We start from the raw sequence: 22830 nt of genomic DNA on the forward strand, positions 1-22830 counted from the left end.
TTCCAGTGGACCAACACCAATACCTTCTGGCATCAAGAAGAGAAGAATGTATGGAACATGCCACTAATGGAGGGAACTCACATTTAATGAGATTCTACTATTCATCTGGAGCTTCAAATATCTTCTTCTTTGCAATAAGTCTATATGAGATATATATGTGAGGGAGTAAGTTTTTGTGAATGCTGGCAGAGCTACTGTTCAGGAATTTCCTGAACTCTGATTTCCTCCAAAGATCAGATATGGCCTTGATGATGAGAAGATTGGCACAAAGCTCTGAGAAAAGTTATATCTTCATTCCCTTAAGAGGAAGCATCAACTGCAAAGACTGTTCTTGAATATAATGCAAGGTTCAACTCTAAGGGGATAATGGAAAACAAAATAGTTGACTTCTCAGATATGGTAGGAAACTATTCTTCAAGGACAAAATTACTAGCAATTCTTCATGACCACTCTACTTCTGATAAATTTATGCTGTGGTTAAATACTATAAACTAATCTAATCTTAAACTAGCATATATGTGTCCACTCCAATCTAAAATGCGGAAGTACTAATAACCCCATTTACCAGATGATACAGTTTGGGTGTGTCCCCACCCAAATCTCATCTTGAATTGTAGCTCCCATAATCCCATGTGTCATGGGAAGGACTCATTGGGAGGTAACTGAATCATGGGGGTAGGTTTTTCCCATGGTGTTCTTGTTATAGTGAATAAGTCTCAGAAGATCTGATTTTTTTTTTTTTTTTTTTTGTGAGATAGAGTCTTGCTCTGTTGCCCAGGCTGGAATGCAGTGACATGGTCTCAGTTCGATGCACCCTCCGCCTCCCAGGTTCAAGCAATTCTCCTGCCTCAGCCTCCTGAGTAGCTGGGATTTACAGGTGCCCACCACCATGCCCAGCTATTTTTTTTTTTTTTTTGTATTTTTAGTAGGAGAGGGTTTCACCATGTTGGCTAGGGTGGTTTTGAACTCCTGACCTCAAGCAATCCGCCCTCGTCGGCCTCCCAAAGTGCTAGAATTGCAGGCATGAGTCACCGTGCCTGACCAATCTGATGGTTTTATAAAGGGCAGTTCCCTTGCACATGCTCTCTTGCCTGCTGCCATGTAAGACATGCCTTTGCTCCTCCTTCACCTTCCGCCACGATTGTGAAGCCTCCCCAACCATGTGGAACTGTGAGTCCACTAAACTTGTTTTTCTTTATAAATTACCCAGTCTCAGGCATTTCTTCATAGCAGTATGAAAATGGTCTAGGCTGGGCATGGTGGCTCACGCCTGTAATCGCAGCACTTTGGGGGGCCGAGGAGGGTGGATCACCTGAGGTAAGGAGTTTGTGACCAGCCTGGCCAACATGGTGAAATCCTGTCTCTACTAAAAATACAAAAATTAGCCGGACATGGTGGCAGGTGCCTATAATCCTCACTACTTGGGAGGCGGAGGCAGGAGAATTGCTTGACCTCGGGAGGCGGAGGTTGCAGTGAGCCAAGATCAAGCCATCCTGAGCAACAGAGCAAGACTCTGTCTCAAAAAGAAAGGAAGTGGTCTAATACACCAGATGAGGAAAATGAGGTCCAGAGAGGGCATCATTAACCACAGCTTGGACAGATTAGGTATCCATCTCAACTCTATCTTCTCTACAAGGATAAATAATTCAGAAGAGAAGAGGATGTAGAAACTAGGGTCTGGCAGGGAGCGTCAAATCAATGAAGAAAGCAGGCCCAGGAAGTAGAGAAAGAGGGACCAAAATTCACAATCTCAATCTGCTCTAGTGTACAGGCCTATTTCAGGAACTTAGCACATCAAGTTGATGTTTGTCATTATACACTAGCTTGGTAGCTGCACCTTGATCTTTGCCCTACTACAACAAGTCTAATAAGAAAAATGGCCTGAAGATATTTTCAGTCTGATGATATCCTGTAGAGTTTTATGTTTGGAGAGATGGGGAACATGGATGACTTAGTTCCCAAGAGCAGAAGTGGCAAACTGATGGACCTCAGGCCACCACGCTAGCTAGTAAAGCTAAGCTAATAAGGACAACCATGGATATAGCCATTGCAGATGCACCCTGCGTCCTGCAGTCCAGACAGTAGCTGATCTCACACTATTCCTTCCTCCTACCCACATGCTTCCTGGTGACAGGAGGAGCAATTGTATCATGTGCTTAGATGGCCCAAAGAATAAGTAGGCAGCAACCATTTTGAGTAAGTTTTGCGGTTCTGCAGATTCTGTAAAACTACTCAAATAAACAAACTAAGTGGTTATTCTAAGCAGAGTCCACAAATTCCTATGTCATATCAGCATCAGAACATCAACCTCTGACCTCTGGAGAGCTGCCAAAATGGGAACTCAGAGGCCAGACCTCTATTAATAGTGCAGCACTTGGTGTCAGCAAAACTCTGACTGCCAAGGTTATTGTAGGCTGGGACCTCCTGCTGCCTAGCAAAAGTATAGTCTCCATGTTGTGACATTAATTTGTTAAGTTTTGAAGAGACAGATTATTGGGACTGCGTTTTTGTAACCCTAAAGAGAAAATGTCCCATGTAATGTAGAAGGAAGAGAACAGTGTAAATTCTGACTCTTTTTTGAGGTCAGAAGTGATAGATTCCTAATTGGGAGAAGGGCAATACCAAATTTAAGAAAAATGATCTAGGAAACTGACAGATAATGGCAAAATAAGAAAGAAAACTGACATCACAATAAATACCAATCAAGTTCCAAAGATTTCTGGACACTTCCCTTGCCCCAGCAAAGAGAATGTATTCATCAACTTGCAGGCATGGCTAATCCAAGTCTTCGATTATTTCAAAGGGTGTATGTTTGGAATAATGCAATGAATATAAATTTCCCAATTAATTTGGTTTAAGGTTGGAGATGGGGAAGGCAAACTTGTGAAATTATCTTATTTCTTTCAAACTCGGATAGTTCACACTGGCCTGACTCAATGTTCTCATTCAAAAGGGGCGATGATGCAGGACATTCAAAGATAAATTCCTTTCAAAAGTCTTTTTAAAGTTTTGGTCCCCAGAAGTGATGGCAGAAATAAATATACATTTCTGAAAGAAAACGCAGTCCTGTGCCTTTTAGGAATTGATTGCATCTCCTGCTTCTGCAAGCTAAAAAGTCATAATCCTCTGCAATCACAGATTGTTTGAAGCCCATAAACCAAAGGTGATGACCTTGCTAATACATCCCAGCAGGAGAAAGAAATAAAACTGCACTGAGGAATAACTCTTCAGCACACCATTTCCCTTTGGAAGGAGGAGAAGAGCTGAAAGTGCCCCAGCCTGATTTATGGAGGAGCAGTACTGTATTTCGGAAACTTCACCTGAAATAAGAAAAAGGTTTTTCTAAAGTTCTCCAGTACTGTTGCTCTCATCTTCCTTGTCCTACAATATACAGGGCAATGCCTCTTGAGCCATGGATACTCGCTTCAGTGCCACACATAGCTCTGGTGGCCTTTGCTCAAAGTTGAGCCAGGTCCATAGTGGGGTCCTGTGTCCTGTTTCCCAACGTGAACTGTCAGGAGACAGCACAAGGTGCAGCCCTTGGGACTGGGAATTCAATGCGCCAGACATTACATTTGTGTTTGAACAAATGTACCTCTGCTTTAGCATTAGATAAGCTTCCAGCACTCATGGAAGCATCATTACAGACCTTCAGCATAGCAGTGTCAAGCTACCTGCTGAAATTAAATTAGTTTCTGTCACCTCCCTCAAGTGCAATGACAATAGATTAGAGCAAAACATGACATTTGAGTAAACTATCTTCTGTTAACCATTGATTACTTGTGATAACTAATATGGGACATGCTTTATATGAATTAAACCCACAGATGACACAGATAATATATTTTTTTAAAAATCTCCTTTCCTCATTACATTTAACTTGGCGCTTCTTGTTACTGAACATACTACTATGCACCAAGGTCTGTACTTGGTGTTGGGTATACAAAAATGAAGAAGGTAGCATGTGTCCTTCGAAATGTTCCTGATAAAGGTAAGAGATGAATAGAAAGTGCTTACAATTCAAACCAATACATTCAAAAGGAAAAATATGTAAAACAGAAAGAGCACATGAGCAGTAATTTATTCTCTGTGTGGCTTCTTTTTAAGAAGCCATTCGTATCTATACTATTAAAAGTAGGCTTGGCTGGACATGGCGGCTCATGTCTGTAATCCCAGCACTTTGGGAGGCCGAGGCGGGTGGATCACCTGAGGTAAGGAGTTCGAGACCAGCCTGGCCAACATGGTGAAACCCTATCTCAACTAAAAATACAAAAATTAACTGGGTATGGTGGCACATGCCTGTAATCCTAGCTACTCAGGAGACTGAAGCAGGAGAATTGCTTGAACCCGAGAGGCGGAGGTTGCAGTGAGCCTAAATTGTGCCATTGCACTCCAGCCTGGGCGACAAGAACAAAACTCCATCTCAAAAAATAATAAAAAAAAAAAAATTATTCTCCGTGTGGATAGAGATGGCTAGGGAAGGATCCCACAAAAGATGGTCCTTGTGGGGTTCAAAGCCTGGGCTCTGGAGCTCGACTGGGTTCAGATCTCTTCTTTATTGCCTAGTATCTTTATGACCCTGTACGGGTTACCTCCCTATGCTTCAGTTTCCACGTCTACAAAAAGGGTATAACGATAGTACCTATCTCATAAAAATATTTTGGGAATTTGTTAATACATATAAAGCACTTGAAGGCATGGCTGGCATATAGTAAATTGTCAGTATAAACGGCTATCAGTATTATTTTTTAGGCAAATTGGATAGAAGGGGAAAGGCATTCCCAGCAAAGACCACAGAAGTACAAGATCAAAGATTTGTGTTTGTCTGTTGGTGTTGTATTATTAATGTATGTTTAGTAGGAGATCCACACTCAACATCAGTGTCACCATAAGCCTATTAGATAAATACACTTTTTCTGATGAGGAAATGGAGCAGAGAGACTTAAAAAAAAATCTCCCCACAGTCTCAGAGCTAGTAAATGGACACAGCCTGGATTCCTGCCCAGACAGCCCAAGGCCAAAGCCCACGTGCTGACCCATGACATGGGTGGCCTTCCAAGGGCACGTGTTGCCTTGGCAGAACCTATAAGTAGTTCACCGTGGCTAGAACACACAATACCCTTCGTTTATTGAGAATTTTAGTAAGTGAAGTGAACGATACCAAGGAATGTGGCTCCCAGTAGGAGAAGGATTGGAGAAGCCAAAGTAAGGTCAACTTATACTCCAGAAAACCAAACTCTAAAAAATATATTTTTAACTACAAAAGGAAAAGAAATTTTGGAATGGGCTTCAGAGTAAGTAGTAGGGTAAAAAATGGTGACTAGCAAGAAAACCAGTATTACTTCACCCTAACATCTGAGCGACTCACTCTGTGTTGACAGTGGTATCACAGGGACTGCCAGTTGTGGTTAATCTGTAAGTCTTAGTTCTGGGAATAGAGAGCTGCCTGGAGAAAATCTCCCATAACCAGGATGGAGAAGGCTGCTTAGTGTTCCCCAAAGGTGTGGAGGTGGGTTGTCACTCACAAATAACTCAGGGATGTGGGGGAAATTGACAAGTAGATCTAGTTGTTCCATATACATGCAGAAAAATAGCAGTGCCTTCTCCTAGAGAGCTGAGTGGATTTCTTAAAAGTAGCTTTTATAAAAGGCTTTTCTGATTAACTCCACCTGCTCTGACCAGTTCCCATTCACAGAGTTCCCTGGGGACAAGATATGTTCCAAGTTTTATAATACAAAAATTCACATGCCTCTGGGTATTATTTTTTAAGTGTTCTTCAGGCTCTTAAATATGAATGGATCGGAGGTCCTACTGTTTCACTATTTGTCCTCCTCCCACCTCTGGCTTCCCTTTCTTCTTTCTCTATTTGGTCAAGACCTCTTATCTACTACTCAAGCCCCTCAGTTCCCCAACCTCTTGTCCTTCCTCCTGGAATCATAACCAAATGCCTTCTTGTGTGTTACACAAGGCTCACTGGAACAAAAAAAGCACAGCCATGCTGACCCCAGGGTGTAGCTTCATCTGGATCTCAGCATTATTCAAGCACAGTGCATGCCAGCTCCTAAGCTGTCCCTCTCCTGTCTTCTCAGTGACTCTTCCAAAATGTCAAGTCCCATCTCACGTCCATCTCCCACTCAACATACAACCAAATGGCAGGACACCCCTCAACCCACATCGCTCAGGAAAGCTGATTTGTGGGAGTCCCTATCCTGGCCTCCTTGCCTCCTTTCTTGGTAAAAGGAAAGCTCCCCTCGGTCCACCCCTTGCCCTCCCTGATCTACTACGGCTGGATAATTCCTCCACCTGACCTTGGATTCCATACCTTCTCTACCACTCAATTCTCTATCAGTTCTCTATCAGTTCTATTCTCCACTAATTTTTCTATATTTTCAGTCTCTTTTCACTGATTTCTCCCTGGAAAATGTAAACATGGCCAGGTTTGTTCTCACTTAAAGAAAGGAAAATGTTCCTTTAGTCTGTCACCTCCTCTCTGCAAAATCACGTCTCTTCCTTTTATTTCCCTTCACAGCTCCTTCTTGAGAGAGCTGTTTTCATATCCTGTCCCCTTTCCTGACTGCTCATCCACTAGTCAGAGGTGCTCAGTGGGCATCACTAGGACAGACAGATGCACCTTCTCAGCCACCTGTTACCCAACCTTCCCTCCAGCACTTCGGCTGAGCCAATGTCTTCTGCATTGACAAATTTGGTGGCTACTTCACACATATTTTTCTTACTTAACTATCTGTGGTGTTTAATGTTCTTCTCACTTGTTCCTCTGCCTAATTTTTCTTCCAACTTTCAAGCAGTAACTCCTCCAACTCCTCCTCAGACTTCTGTTTGTCTAGGAACTGGGGATCTCCTCAGTTTTTCTCTCATTTTCTTCTGCACACTCTCCCTAGGCTCCTATGAACACAGCTTCTACTGCTCGAGCTCATGCCTTCCAAATATGTCTTCACGTCAGTCCTTCTGCCTGGACTCCAAGGCCATGTATACTTTAATTATCTGAAAATGTCCATGTGAGTTGTTTAACTCTACCTCAACCTCAATCTGTTAAAAAATAAATTAATAGGCCAGGTGCAGTGGCTTACGCCTGTAATCCCAGCACTTTGGGAGGCCGAGGCAGGCGGATCACGAGGTCAGGAGATCAAGACCATCCTGGCTAACACGGTGAAACCCCGTCTCTACTAAACATACGATAAAAATTAGCTGGGCATGGTGGCAGGTGCCTGTAGTCCCAGCTATGCGGGAGGCTGAGGCAGGAGAATGGCGTGAACCCGGGAGGCAGAGCTTGCAGTGAGCCAAGATCGTGCCACTGGATTCCAGCCTGGGCAACAGAGTGAGACTCCATCTCAAAAAATTAATTAATTAATTGTCTCTTCACCTCATCCCCATCTCCCATTCCAAAATTGTCTTCCTCCATCTTCTCCTAGAAAATAATCTCACCATCCTCTGGAATGTCCAAGACATTCCAGAAAAAAGTGAGAAAGTCATTGCAGATATGTCTCTCCCTTTCACCTTCTTACTCACCCAACAACTGGTCTTGTTCATCTTTCCCTTACAAAATCTATTAAAATCACCCCCACCCTCTATATGTCATACTCCATTTTTCCACTCTCTAAAAAGGTTGGCCCCTTCTCATCTGTTACTTCTTGCTTCATTGACTACTTTGCTCATGGTCACCAGTTTTGTTCTTTGCCAGGTGAATCCACAACATGACACCAAGGTAATTTTTTGTGTGTGAAATTCATATCTCATCAACCCTTTTACTTGCCCCAGACCTTTCAAAGATGCATTACTTCCTCTGGGATAAATGTCAGAATACTTAGCACAGAACTGACCCACTGCACACACAGACTGTATTGTGATTTAGCGCAATTTCCTCAATATGCCATGCTGCCAGCACCTAGAGGTGCCTGAAATACGGGAGGTACTCACTAAATAATCAGCCTCCCTTACTAGTCTAATTCCTACTCCTTCTTTGAGATTCATTTCGGGTCTCTTCTCCTCCAGGAAGCTCTTCCTTCCCCATCCAGAGAACCTATGGTACTTCTACTATGGCACTTGACATACTGACGTAATCTCTCATGTATTTATCTGTCTCCCCAACAGACTGCAAATTACTTAAGGACAACAATCTGATCTTCTTTATATCTGGATTTGTACCAGTTAGCATGGGTCTATATATGTATGTATTTATACATTCAATTAATTTGCCAAATTTCACCTGAACGCCTTTGTGCCAGGCAATTTCCTGGACACAGAAAATAAGACAGACAAGGTCTCTGCCCTCAGGGAGTTTATATTTTAATGGTGGCATCAGACAATAGAAAAGTAATAAATAAAATCATTCTAGATCATGACACATGTAGTGAATGAAATAAACAACGAGCTATGGTAGAAAGAAGCAAGAGCCTTCTTTTTTTTTTTTTTGGAGATGGAGTCTCGCTCTGTCACTCGGGCTGACATGCACTGATGTGATCTTGGCTCACTGCAACCTCTAGCTCCCGGGTTCAAGCAATTCTTCTGCCTGAAACTCCCGAGAGGCTGGGATTACAGGCATGAGCCACCACACCCAGCTAATTTTTTTTGTATTTTTAGTAGAGACAGGGTTTCACCATGTTGGCCAGGCTGGTCTCAAACTCCTGGCCTCAAGTGATCTACCTGCCTCGGCCTCCCAAAGTGCTGGGATTACAGGCATGAGCCACCATATCCAGCCAAGCCTACTTTCAATAGTATAGATACGAACGGCTTCTTAAAAAGAAGTTGGTATTTGGACTATGACCTGAAAAATATGGAGCATCTAGTCATGCTGAAAGAATAAAGAGACTTTGTGTTCCTAGAAGGTATGAAATTGTGTTCTGAGGATCTTCTGACTTTCTTTGTGCCCAATACAGGACACTATACTCAAATAGCACTTCATTTCCATTGTTTTAATTGCTTATTAAGCTTAAATTTTGACATAGAAGGACAATCCAAAACAGTGAATACACAGGAAAGCCTTCTGAGGAACTATGAGGATGTGGAAGGTAACTGGATGGTGGTGATCTGTATCTCAAGGGACTTCACAGATGTAGAATTTTACCACGTGGTGTTCATACCAATGTACTAAAATGGGAATTAATATTCTAAATACTTCCTGAATCTATAACCAGGTTTGATATCAGAATGTCAGTTGCTTTGCTTTCTCTAGTAAAATTTTTTGCCTTTGCTTTCTCAGCTCATATTGGCAAAGTTATTAGGACCTCAGGACAGTGTTTGCTTTACTGTGTATTTCATCTATTACTTGCTAAAAGGAGAAGTGGGGAACTCAGCAGGGTGTCAATCACTGAGGCAAACAAGGGGAGCAGAGGTGCAAGCTGAGGCCAGACTCTCACAGACAGTCTCACACATCTCAGGAAGGTCTATAGCATCTTTTGGATGAATACATGTAGATCCTTATAGAACGAGCTTTCACATGGTGAGTTCTAAGATTTTGTTAAAATCAAGGGGGCTGAACAGGAATGCCTAGAGCTCTATGGAAATAACAGATTCCTGCATTGAATCTCTGGGCTTTTCCCACTTGGCACTGGTTATACTCTTCTTCTTTGACAGCAATGTCATGGAATTTCACGAGGTCATGTAGCACATTATTCAGAACTGTATCACCTACACGTAAGGCAGTAGGTTAAAAATTTAGGATAGAAACAAGTGTATGACATAGGCCTGGCTTTCAGTGACACTAAATCATTTCGTAACATACTGCTTCAAAGCAAAAAGCATTTAATGATACTTAATAAGACCAGTTCTATTTTGGGTGTGAACCAAATGAAAATAAGACATGGTCAAGTCTTTGGATTTCCAGGTTAGTATGTGATATGGTTTGGCTGTGTCCCTACCCAAATCTCATCTTGAATTGTAGCCCCCATAATTCCCACATATCAAGAGAAGGACTTGGTGGGAGGTAATTGAGTCATGGGGGCGGGTCTTCCCCTATACCGTTTTCATGTTAGCGTGTAAGTCTCACGAGATCTGATGGTTTTATAAATGGGAGTTCCCCTGCACAAACTCTCTCGCCTGTTGCCATGCAAGTCATGGCTTTACTCTTCCATCATTTTACACCATGACTGTGGGGCCTCCCCCGCACTGTGGAACTGTGAGTCAATTAAACCTCTTTCCTTTATAAATTACCCAGTATCAGGTATGTCTTTATTAGCAGCATGGGAACAGACTAATAATACAGTATGGAAACAGACCAACATCCCAATAACTTACACACACATTTTACCCTGCATTTAGCACACTTCTGTAACTATCCACTGAAAGTCTGCTCTTAACTAGATTTGGGATTTCTGTAGGACAGAAACAATTATTTACTTATATGCCTATTCTCACTATCTAGTACACTGCTTGGCATGGCATACAGGTAGGTCTAAGAGATGTTTGTTGAACAAAATAAATATACATCTGATAACCATTATAAGTCAAAGATACATAATTCACTACAAGATTAATGAGAAAGAAGCAATTATTTTTGCCTGAGGAATGAGGGAGAAAGAGAGATCCACAGTGCCACAGACCAATACACATATGAAAAGATGATCACCATCACTTGTGGTCAGGAAAATACCCATTAAAATACACTGAGATCAAGACATTATTTTCATCTGAAATACTGATTTAAAAGTTATGTATTGAAAATTCCAGTCCTGATGAAAGCCTGGGGAAATCTGCAAACTATTATTGCTTGCACGTGTATGATTTGTTGCAACCTTCTTGGAATGTAATCTCGAGTATCATTTACAATACGAATGCATTCATTTTTGATACAACCATATCATCTTAAGAATTCTATTGTACTTTATAAAGGTAAAATTATCAAAGTAAAAGGATATGTTTACAGATAAGTTTATCGGAGCACTGTGTGTAGTAACAACTCTTGAAGAAATGAACTAAAGATCAATCGGAAAGGTAATGGAGAAGCAGTGTAGCACAGGCATTCAGAAAATAGTCAGGAGCCAGTTCTGTCTGACTAGCTGGGTGTCAGACCACTGAGCATGCTACTAAATCTTTCTAAGTCTTACCTCTCTCATCTAGAAACTGGAGCTACAGGCTGGGCATGGTGGCTCACACCTGTAATCCCAGCACTTTGGGAGGCCAAGGCAGGCAGATCACCTGAGGTCAGGAGTTCGAGACTAGCCTGGCCAATGTGGTAAAACCCTGTCTCTACTAAAAATACAAAAAAAATTAGCCGGGCATGGTGGCAGGCACCTGCAATCCCAGCTACTTGGGAGGCTGAGGCAGGAGAACTGCTTGAACCAGAGAGAGGCAGAGGTTGCAGTGAGCCGAGAACATGCCATCACTCTTCACAAGAGTGAAACTCCATCTCAAAAAAAGAAAAAGAAAAAGAAAAAGAAACTAGAGCTACAAAGAGTGCCTATTTTATGGGGTTGTTAAAAGGAGAAAAGCACTGAAAACACTTCTTGCTATGTAGGAAGCAATACATAAGTTAATTAAGCATGTAGTTGTTTAATTCAATATACTGTACAATATGCATACTCTGGGATGCTTACAAGCCTGGCCCATTTTTTTCAATGCATTCATTTGGACAGACACCCAAGAGTCACTGGTAAGTGAAATAAATCAGGCTGTCATAGTCCAGTGAATAGTATACCTCTGTTTTCTTAAACAAATGAAAAAGTAGACCTACGGTATGCATATATCTGTTGACACTTTTTAGTTGAGTCATAAAGATATGAAGAGAAAAAAACAACTCAACGTCACAGATATCAGGAAAGCTGAATCTAGGTGGTATGTAAGAAACTATTCACAGTTTTTTGAAAAAAAATGTATCTGTGTTTTTTCTGGCTCATTGTAATGAGCATACATTACTTTTGTGATTTTTTTAAAAAACAAGATTTAGTAAAATAAATGTAGGCAGGGTGGAGTGGCTCACATCTGTAATCCCAGTGCTTTAGGAGGCTGAGTTAAGGGGACTGCTTGAAGCCAGGGGTCCAAGACCAGTCTGGGCAACAAGGTGAGGCCCCGTCTCTACAAAAAAATTTAAAAATTAATCTGGCGCAGTGGTGTGAAACTGTAGTACCAGTTACTTGGGAGGCTGAGGCTGGAGGACTGCTTGTGGCTGCAGTGAGCTATGATTGTTCCACTGCCTGAGTGACAGAGCAAGACCCTGTTTCTTAAAAAAAATAAATAACTGTAGGCCGGGCGCAGTGCCTCACACCTGTAATCTCAGCACTTTGGGAGGCCGAGACAGGCAGATCACAAGGTCAGGAGATTGAGACCATCCTGGCTAACATGGTGAAACCCCGTCTCTACTAAAAATACAAAAAAAATTAGCCAGGCGTGGTAGCAAGTGCCTGTAGACCCAGCTACTCGGGAGGCTGAGGCAGGAGAATGGCATGAACCCGGGAGGCGGAGCTTGCGGTGAGCTGAGATCGCGCCACTGCACTCCAACCTGGGAGACAGAGCAAGACTGTATCAAAAAAAAAAAAAAAAAAGAATGTAATTGTATAAGTTCAGGAACCACATCCAGCTCCAAGTGACACAAATATGGAATGGGAGTTACAAAACACAAAAGAATCTAGAATCCAAAAAGCCACAATCCAGAACACCTCCGGATCCTGCCTGAGTGCTTGACTAGCTCCCTTAGACTTTGGAGAGGTACTAAACATTTGTACGCACAGGTGTGAACAGCATCATTAAATCTGTGTGACATGAAGAATTCTCTTGCCTGGAAGTTATCACACGCTGGTTTTATTATTGGTTGTTTTTTTTTTTTTCTTTTTAGGATGTGCATATAGCCTTGTGTTTATAGCGGAGTGAAAACTGGATTTGGTAGCAAAACATCCTTCAAAGCAGGGACTAACAATCTGACCCAAACCACCCACTGCTCTTCCCCTGGATGTGGTGTGGAGGAGAAGGGAGGTGTTGGGACTCACCCACGGGGCTTGCAGAGAGGGCTCACAAACACGCAGGTGAGTTCCCTTCAGCCTGAACCCAAGGAGTTCTCCGGAGAGCACAGGCTGCCCTCATCCCTACACAGCCTCTGACTCAAGGCTATTATTCACAAACACTACTGGGGAACTTCTCTTGACAATCACGATGTGTAATGCCCACGAAAATGTGTCTCCTAAGAAAATGGGACAGGGCTGGCTACCAATACAGAATCACATCAAAAGCCTAACACATTCTCTCTCCTTAAACTGCACTTGCTTTGTGCCCCTCCAAAAGCAGGTTTTGCTGTTTGAGAAGTACAGACTTCTGGAAACCTAGTTAGAAGCCTGCTTGCGTCCCATGTGCATCTGAGAACAGGACACTGAATTTGAGAAGTCAGCCATGTCAGGCAACCTCTAAGACAGACAGGCACTGCAGGTTGTGTGCTGCTTTAAGAGAGTAGACTTCCAGCTCCTTCCAGAATTGCCTAGAGCTTTCTCACCAGCTAAGCCTCTCTCAACAGAGTACTGATTGCCCTAATACAACAGGGGAAAAAAAGATGAATATATTTCTTCTCAGAAATACTATATTCTAGATTTTGACAATTTATTTAACTCAACATTTAAGCTTATCTTGTGCCAATATGGTAAAACCATCACGCTCTCCAATTCTCAAAGCTTAATCCACTATAAAGTGAAGACAATTTTAAGGTGCAGTTAATTGTTCTGCATCAAATCATCCCCCTTTCCTCTCATTTTGACTCCCTGAGTGAAGGACAACACAAAACGAAACAAAAATCACCAACTTGCTCCAAGATTAAGGTGTAATCAATGACAAGACCAACCAGGAGCAAAAGCTCATTAATTTGGTACAGTGACATTTCTCTCTGTCTTCCCTGGTTTGTTGATATCCAGCAAGGCTTACAGCCCTAGGACATCACTATAAGGTCAACAGCCTCTTGGCCTCTTGCCTACCCTACCACCTCAAGCGCATTTGCCAGTTGCCCCTTTCTGACTCTTCAGCTGCTAAAACTTGTAAAGAATAAGGGCTCAATTGAAAAGTGCATGTATCTATTTGTTGGACAAGAAGCCATTTCTCTGTCACCCAGTATTCTTCAGGAGTAAGGAAATTGCTGCTCAGAATGTTATAGCATGTAGAAAACCCTATTCACTCTGTATATGGTGTTTGTACGTGTGTGTGTCTGTGTGTGCATATATATATATATACACAATACATATATAGATATTATAGAATAATATACAAATATATTTCTATAAAATATCCTGTTATTTGTTTGGGTATAGAAAGATCCACCAGAAGGCAGAGCTCTGGAAGACAGATAAGCAATGAATGTATGGAGTTCAGTACCATGTCTGTAAGTCTGTAGGCTACTACTTGCTAATTGTGCGATCTTGGGCACACCATAAAAATGAATTAAGAGGATGTAATAACACATGTCTAACACTCAGCATCATGCCAGACACATAGTGAATACCCAATAAAGGTTTTCAGCATAGTCATTATTACCATTACCATCATTATCACTAAACCAGCAAGGTGTTGGGTTCAAGGACTCAAAGATGAGTTAAGAAGAGAAAATATCCACATAAGCAAAGTAAAGAAGCAACACTTATCTCATATTTTTATTACAACACTTATGGTTGTGTGAGAGTCTATTTACATTATATCTGTCTTATTCTGGGATCTGGCATTTCTGGGTGGCTGCTTCAATAACTTATTCAATACAATTACATAAGAAGGGATACATGCAAGTGTATTTCCCTCTCACCTTGACTGTCCACAGATCTTTGTCCCCCTCTAAAAAAGGAACACCTGGCCGGGCACAGTGGTTCACGCCTGTAATCCCAGCACTTTGGGAGGCCGAGGTGGGCGGATCACGAGGTCAGGAGATCGAGACCATCCTGGCTAACATGGTGAAACCCCGTCTCTACTAAAAACACAAAAATTAGCCAGGCATGGTGGCAGGTGTCTGTAGTCTCAGCTACTGGGGAGGCTGAAGCAAGAGAATGGCGGGTGAACCCAGGAGACGGAGCTTGCAGTGAGCCGAGATCACGCCACTGCACTCCAGCCTGGGTGACAGAGCGAGACTCAAGAAAAAAAAAAAAGGAACACCTGGAGGACAGAGCTTATCTGCTGTTGATCTAGGTACACACACACCTTCCCCTCGCTGGACCAGATCATTCCAAGGCATAAAGGAGTTAATCAATACAACACTGTTGAATAAATAAAATAAATAAAATACAATATAATAAAATTATCTTTGGATGACCATGAAGTTTGTTGTGTTCACTGCTCTGTTTAAAAACAGAGTTACTGAGCACTAGCTATATGCTAAGTCCTGTACTCGGGGCCATGGGTACCTTGCAGATGTCTAAGACTTGCCTGAGGTCATAGTCCCCAGTTTTTGGCATAGGCAGGTTTTCTGAGCATAAAGTACTGAAACCGCCCCAATAGTCCCATAGACACTTCTTTTGGATAAAAATAGGAATTGGTCCTTCCTGTCTTAAAGCTTGAAACTTAACATTTGTTTCATCTGAGTTCCTTCCTCAGGAAAGGCCCTGGAAGCCCCTCAAAAGGTATCAAAGAACTAAAACTCACCAGCTCATTGCATTCAGACAATGAGATGCCAGGCCCCTCATTTTATTTCCTTACCCTTCCCTGGTTCCTGTTTTCCAACACACTGTTACATTTCTTCCCTGCTATATTAAACCCCTAACTTTAGTGAGTCAGGGAGATGGATTTGAGACTCATCTCCCATCTCCTCAGCTCCAGCACCTGGTTAAAGCCTTCTTCCTTGGCAATAATAGTTGTCTCAGTGATTGGCTGTCTGTGCAGTGACCAGCAGGGCTGAGATTGGATCCCTAGTGTTTTGGTAACAGTATGAGCTGGTGCAGGAGAAAGTCAGTTTGCGCTAGGCCATCTAGTTTCCCTCAAGCAAGGCTGTGCTAGACAACTCAGAACCATCAGGCTTTCTCTTCCCGACCCCTGTCCTCTACCCACCCAGGCCTGTCCCACTCCTCCTCTGTATTAACATACCTACGGAGGTTCCCTAAACTCTTGAGTACGGGCACTGTGAGCTGTTCAAAAGTCCTACCGAGGTTTCATATATGACATATGATATATTATATTATAATATGAAGTATTATACATATTTTTCCACCTTATTCTCTCTTTTCTAAATTACATTTTCAGTAAGGTATGTGTCATTCCTATTAAAGTACTAAAATGACCAGGCGTGGTGGCTCATGCTTGTAATCCTGAGAGTTGGGAGGCTGAGGTGGGAGGGTTACTTGAACCCAGGAGCTCAAAACCAGTTTGAGTAACAAAGTGGGACCCTGTGTCTATAAAAATAATAATAAAAAAAATTAGCCTAGGGTAGTGGCAAATATTTGTAGTCCCAGCTACTTGGGAGGCTAAGGTGGGAAGATCACTTTTATCTGGGCGTTTGAGGCTGTAGTAAGCTGTGATCATGCCACTGCACTCCAGCCTAGGTGACAGGGTGAGACTCTGTCTCAAATAATAATAATAATAATTTAAAATAAATAAAACTACCAGTTTCTAATATATCACACACCTGAAGTAGTCACACCAGTATATGACATATGGCAAATTACTATTAGGTGTATATTTTTAAAATACATTATGTATCTGTGGGTATAGTGTGTGTGTGTGTGCGTGTGTGCATGCGTGTGTGTATACACAGTCATCTCTCAGTATCTGGAGGGGATTGTTTCCAGAACCCCCCATGAATACTAGAATCCGCAGATGCTCAAAATCCTGATAGAAGATGGTGTAGTATTTGCATATGATTTACTGACCTTCTCCCTAGTATATTTAATATCATTCCCAGATTACTTGTAACACCAAATACAATATACATATTATGTAAATAATTGCTATACTGTATTTTTTACTTGTATCAGTGATAGTGTTGTGTTGTTTTTTAATTTTTTCCCCCAACAGTTTTGATCCAAGACGGGTTAAATTAACAGATCTAAAACCCACAGACAGGGAAGGCTGACTATATGTATATACACAGTTATGTATCACTTAATGAGGTGGATGAATTCTGAGAAACATGACGTTAGGTGAGTTTCTCATTGTGTGAACATAATACAGTATACTTACACAAACCTCAAAGGTATAGCACACTACTTACGTAGGCTGTAAGGTACACCCTATTGTTCCAAGACTACAAATCCGTACAGCATGTTACTGTGTTGAACACTGTGGGCAACTGTAACATCACGGTATTTGTGTATCTAAATATATCTAAACAAAAGAGGTACAGGAAAAATACAGTATAATTTTATGGGACCACTATTGTATATGGTGTCATTGACTAAAATGGCATTATACAGTGCACGACAGTATGCATCCTTCAGTGAAATTCATCTTAAGATTGAGAAGCCAGCAGGTCATTCTCACCACACTTTCCCAGACTTCACCCAAGTAGACTGCTCCTTCAGAAGGGAAGCCTGATACTAATGGAATGTGATGCCATTTTTTAAATTAAACCTTTCCACTAAGTTTGAAAAGGACATTCTTCTTAGACTGGGCCATCAGTAACAATGCCCCTTCATGGAGAGAAAAGCATACTGAACCTGAGCTTCCACAGTCTGGGGCGACCTGCTCCTCAGGCCCTGCAAGCATGCTCTTTCCACTGTGCAGGTGAAGAGTTATGACTGCGTAAGCCTCTGTCCCAGTGAGACAAAACTGCATTATCTATTAAATTTCTAATATGCAGACTATACTTTATATGGAAAATGCACTGCAGAAAAAAATGCTGGCTTTTACTCTTATACATGGAGATCCATTAGAGAAATCTATCAGGGAAGTATGAAGTTGCTCAGAGTTACAGAGATTATGATGAAGGGTTACAGAATTGAAGAAATATAGTCGGTGCTGGCTCCTTAATGCACAAAAAATTATACTTTTATTAAGTCCCCTACCAAACTTCCCACACTTTCAGTTACATCCCTGTAACTAGGGACTATACCCAGAACTGGCAGATTGGTTTTCAGGCTTCAGGCTGTCTTACGGCTTGAAGGTTGGGTTTCACTGGGGACTTGTCCCTATCTGCCTAGGAATTTGTTGGCCTTCTACTACTATCATGATAATTTTTCAAATGAATAGGTACAAATCCCTTAGCATAAAGGAGCTCCTTGAATACCAGCATGACTGGGCAGTTGGGCTACCACGGGTCCAAAATCATGGATGGGAAACTCCTCCGAGACCCAATATGTTTTTCTCTTTCTACCTACGACCTGCACCTCCCCCATTTTGAGCCTATAAAAACCCTGCCCTCAGCCACACGTTGGGACTACCCGCCTTCTGGTAGGGACTCCCCACTTTGGGTCTCCTCTCCACTGAGAGCTGTTCCGTCACTCAATAAAACTCTTCTCTGCCTTGATCACTCTCCAGTTGTCCGTATAACCTCATTCTTCTTGGATGCAGGACAATAACCTGGGACCCACCAAACAGCGAGTGAGAAAGGAGCTGTAACACTGTAGCCTTCCTGTCCTCTGTTGGTGCCAGGCAGCTGCCCCACACAACAGGAAGTAGCAGTGGGGCTGGGCCAGGCAGGCTAGGAGCCATGAGCTAGAGCAGAGCAGTGGGACTGAACGAGGTGTAACACGAATGAGCTGAAACCCACTCCCACCCCATTTGCCACACTGTCGCTGGTGGGAAGGAGAGAAGAGCTGTGACCCTTCTGGGGGCCCCGACCTCAGCTCCCCAAGCCAGGGCTATGTCATGCTGTAACACCCCCTTTGGAGTTCCATGACTGCTGGTGTCCCCGAGTTTTTAGGGCGCCACTGCGTTCCCCTCGTCCAGACACCAGCGCCCAAGGCGGAAGCCCCTTATCGTACACCTGGTCCAGCCACAGCCTTGCACAGAGCCAATGCCTGGAGCTGCCCACCCCCACCACAGCAGCTGGTACACCTGGTTTGCCCTTGGCGGGCATGAGACATGGACCAGTAGTATGAGCTGAGTGCAGCCTGATGGGCCAAGTGGGCAGAGCAAGCCCTGTGGGCACAAGCAAAACTCAAGCAGAGGCACTGCCAGCTGCGGAGGTCTCTGGCTGGCGAAGAGGCACTGAAAAAATCCTGTATCATTTCCACACTTTATATGTGTGAAGCAATACAGGGTGAATCCCAAAGATAAGGGTGTGCATGAGTGTGGGTATGATGCCTGTGCTGCTGGTGAGCGGCAGGACCACCACGGAAGGGAAGTTGGTATGTTGCCTTGGGCCGGGCGCGGTGGCTCATGCCTGTAATCCCAGCATTTTGGGATGCTGAGGCCGGCAGATCACCTGAGGTCGGAAGTTCAAGATCAGCCTGACCAACATGGAGAAACTCTGTCTCTACCAAAAACACAAAAAAATTAGCCAGGCGTAGTGGTGCATGTCTGTAATCCCACCATTTTGGGAGGCTGAGGCCGGCAGATCACCTGAGGTTGGAAGTTCAAGATCAGCCTGACCAACATGGAGAATCCCTGTCTCCATCAAAAATACAAAAAAATTAGCCATGCATGGTGGCGCATGCCTGTAATCCCAGCTACTCGGTAGGCTGAGGCAGGAGAATCGCTTGAACCTGGGAGGCAGAGGTTGCGCTGAGCCGAGATCGCACCATTGCACTCCAGCCTGGGCAACAAGAGCGAAACTCCGTCTCAAAAAATAAAAAAAAATGTTTCCCTGGTAGAGAGCCTCGTTCTGCAGACCTAGAGGCTGCTGATTCTTCTGCAAAGAGACTTCCAGTCTCACTTCTGCTCCAATAAACTCACACAGGTCAGTGAGACGGTGCATAAACACAACCTATTGTACAGGTTAGCAAAAGAATCTGGATGACTAAAAGAAGGGGTCTATAAAGAAAGTAAAGCTCTGGCCTGCCTGGAGATAAAGCCCAGCGCATCACTAAAGGAAACAGAGAAGAAAGAGAGAAAGCAAGCAGTGCACATTACCAGGAATCTTCCTGCCAGGAAAAAGTGAGTGGGACAGCAGTAGCAGGCATCATGCTTAAATAACACGGTAATTATTAGCTCCATTTATCTACATACCTCCAAAGCGAGCTCTCCGTGATGCTCCCCAGGTTATAGTCATAGAGCTTTGTCAAAATGAGAATCACCTGAAGGCAAAAGAAGAAATCATGGTTAGTCTCAAACAATTACAATCTCTTAGAACTGAAATGGCCCAAGGGAGGGCTTAGGATTCCTTTAATAGGTGCTTAACATAATTGAATGAATTGTGAGAGCATTTGCCGCACTGACTGGGGAAGGGTTGGCATGTCTTTCTGCCTTCCACTGAATTGCTTAGGCCTATATTCTCCCCACCTTTCTCCCTGTCACCCTGCAGCAAGGGTTACCTGCTCCTGCAGGCATTTCTTTCCCTAGTGGGTTTAACGCTTTTAGGGAAGGCTGGCAGAGCTGCCAAATATGCACACCACTCAGGTACTCATTGAGCAGATGCCTGGGAGAAAGGAAGGTCAATGATTAGTTTCCAGCCCTAGTAGCTGGGCGCATTGAGCATGTTACCCAATGTGCCTAGCTACCAGCTTTTTGGGAGACAGCAAAGAATTATTTGAAAGAATGTCAGTATGCCCATTTATTAAGGGGGATGAAGAGTAATGCTATCTCCCAAAAGAATTGCTGTTTAAAGTTAAATTAGGAAATAAATACAAATTACATATCTATTAGCATGTGTGGCTTTTTTTTTTTTTTTTTTTTGAGATGGAGTTTCGCTGGCTCGTGTTGCCCATGCTGGAGTGCAGTGGCACGATCTCGGCTCACTGCAACCTCCGCCTCCCGGGTTCAAGGGATTCTCCTGCCTCAGCCTCCCGAGTAGCTGGGATTACAGTCACCCACCACCACACCCGGCTAATTTTTTGCATTTTTAGAGATGGGGTTTCGCCATGTTGGGAAGGCTGGTTTCGAACTCCTGACCTCAGGTGATCCGCCCACCTCAGCCTCCCAAAGTGCTGGGATTACAGGCATGAGCCACTGCACCTGGCCTAGCATGGGATTCTTAAATATTAATTCCTTCCCTTTGCCCTATGTGAGCTTGGTTTTAACTTTCTTCTGACTTCCAATTTCTAGGAAAGCCATTAAATAGAAGCCACATTGGCAGGGCTAAACAACAGCATTTTAACAGGAGCAAATCTATTTCATGGGGTCCAGATAATTACTGTGTAATATATTTCTTATGGAACCCTCCATAAGAAACAGAGAAAATCAAAAATTAGGAACAGGTCTCAGGAAAGAAGCCGTAGAATTGCGGAATGCTGAATTTAAGCTATATTCGCTTCACAGAAAATCCTCCTCTGAAATCGAAAGCAGCACTATTTCCAACTTTACCCAGAGGAACCTAAACTATTTCATTCTTTCAGAATTCAACAAACATTTATTAGGAGCCCAGGATTTTGTCTGATACCAGAAGAGAACACAAAGCAAAACAGATTCAGTCTATGAGTCCGTGATCCAGTTAGGACAGAAGCCTCATGAAAGAAAAGGGAAGTTGATAGAGCTATATACCCCTTCTCAAGTCACACCGAAACCCTTCCCATCACAGCTGCTCCGGAAGACAGCTTCTTCTGGTGTCTGCAACAATGAACCGAGTCCACCTGGTTACTTGAAATACATGAGCCCAAGGACACTTGCGAAGATTCCACAGAGCAGTGTGTATTCCTAACCACTGATTTCTCCACCTTTTACTTGCTCTTCTTACGTAAGGGGAAAACATTATGGGTTTGCTCAGTTTTCTGTCGAAGTTCGTATTTTCCTCCTGGTACTCATAACCTAGAAGATTTGGCCCAGCCCAGCTGTTTCCAACTCAGCAGAAAAATGTTGACATTGATTTCCTGAATTCTTCTCTGAAGGCCAAGGGATCAGTTCTACGCACAGTGAACACAGAACATTCTAACCTTAAATTCCGGGGCTGCAAGCTGCTGAAGAATGCTGAGTCCAAGTTCCACTCTACTAGCACAGCGTTTGATTTACTGAAGGCACAAGCATCAGTGAACACATTCTTAACTTTTTTTTAATTTCACAGCAAGCAAACTGGAACTCCCTGACCTTAGGTTTGTTCTGAGTTCAAGGAAAAAAAAAAATCACAGTAACTTAAAAACAGGCAGAGATCCCAGAGTACCTGTCATCTAAGGCCACCCCTCTCCTAAACTACAGCACAGCTTCCTTCCTTCCAGGTCCTGTTCAAAACTTGCTTCTTTAGCATGTGTGAGGTGCGGGGCACCCTATGGACACATCAGATGGCATGCCTGTGGCGGGGGCATATGCTTAACAGATCCATGTGTCAATTAAGTCGCTCTCAGTGCTAAATTTCAATCACTGCCATCCCAGGAACGCTGATCAGTGGCAGCAGGGTGGCTGTTTGTTTGAAGACACAGAATGATGTTGCTCCTCCACCTCAGTACAATTTTGCCGAATAAGCCTATAAATCCCCCACCAAGAAAATAGGGGTGTGGGCATAATGCATTTCTAGGTAGTTGCTCTCCTGATACAAGACCGCAGTAAACTAAATAATAAAGTTCAGCTGGTCACAGGCTGTGTCTCCCATTCTTGTGATGAGGGAATTCAAAGGCGCCCCGGAGAAGGAACCCTTTAACCCAGCATGTAATGGTGTGGAGCCACTCGCACAAGCACACAGAAATTGTTTAAGCAATCCCAGGGCAGGCGGGCAGGGAGGTAGAGACCGCTCCCTGCCTCTTCTTGCAGGGCTAGTAAAACTGAAATGCCAGTGATACACTCAGGCAGTTTATCAATACAGCACCAGAAGAGGAGTCCTTTATGACATTTGAAAGCATATCTGCTTGAATCAATCTATTTAATCTTTCTGTTTTCAGAACGAGAGCAAGAAAGGAGAACTGCTAA

General features: G+C 43.1%; 1 protein-coding gene across 5 annotated transcripts in view; it reads right to left on the reverse strand.

Moving 5' to 3' along the window:
- Window positions 1-22830, reverse strand: part of SORCS1 (sortilin related VPS10 domain containing receptor 1) — a 589960-nt gene that overhangs the window by 361044 nt on the left and 206086 nt on the right. For all 5 annotated transcript variants that reach the window (XM_054503115.1, XM_054503113.1, XM_054503114.2 and 2 more), the window contains exon 2: window positions 20008-20075. In XM_054503115.1, coding sequence (XP_054359090.1) covers window positions 20008-20075 — 68 coding nt within the window. The remainder of the gene's footprint in view (window positions 1-20007; window positions 20076-22830) is intronic.

This window comes from Pongo pygmaeus, chromosome 8 (assembly GCF_028885625.2).
Source record: "Pongo pygmaeus isolate AG05252 chromosome 8, NHGRI_mPonPyg2-v2.0_pri, whole genome shotgun sequence".
NCBI classification, from domain to species: Eukaryota; Metazoa; Chordata; class Mammalia; order Primates; family Hominidae; genus Pongo; species Pongo pygmaeus.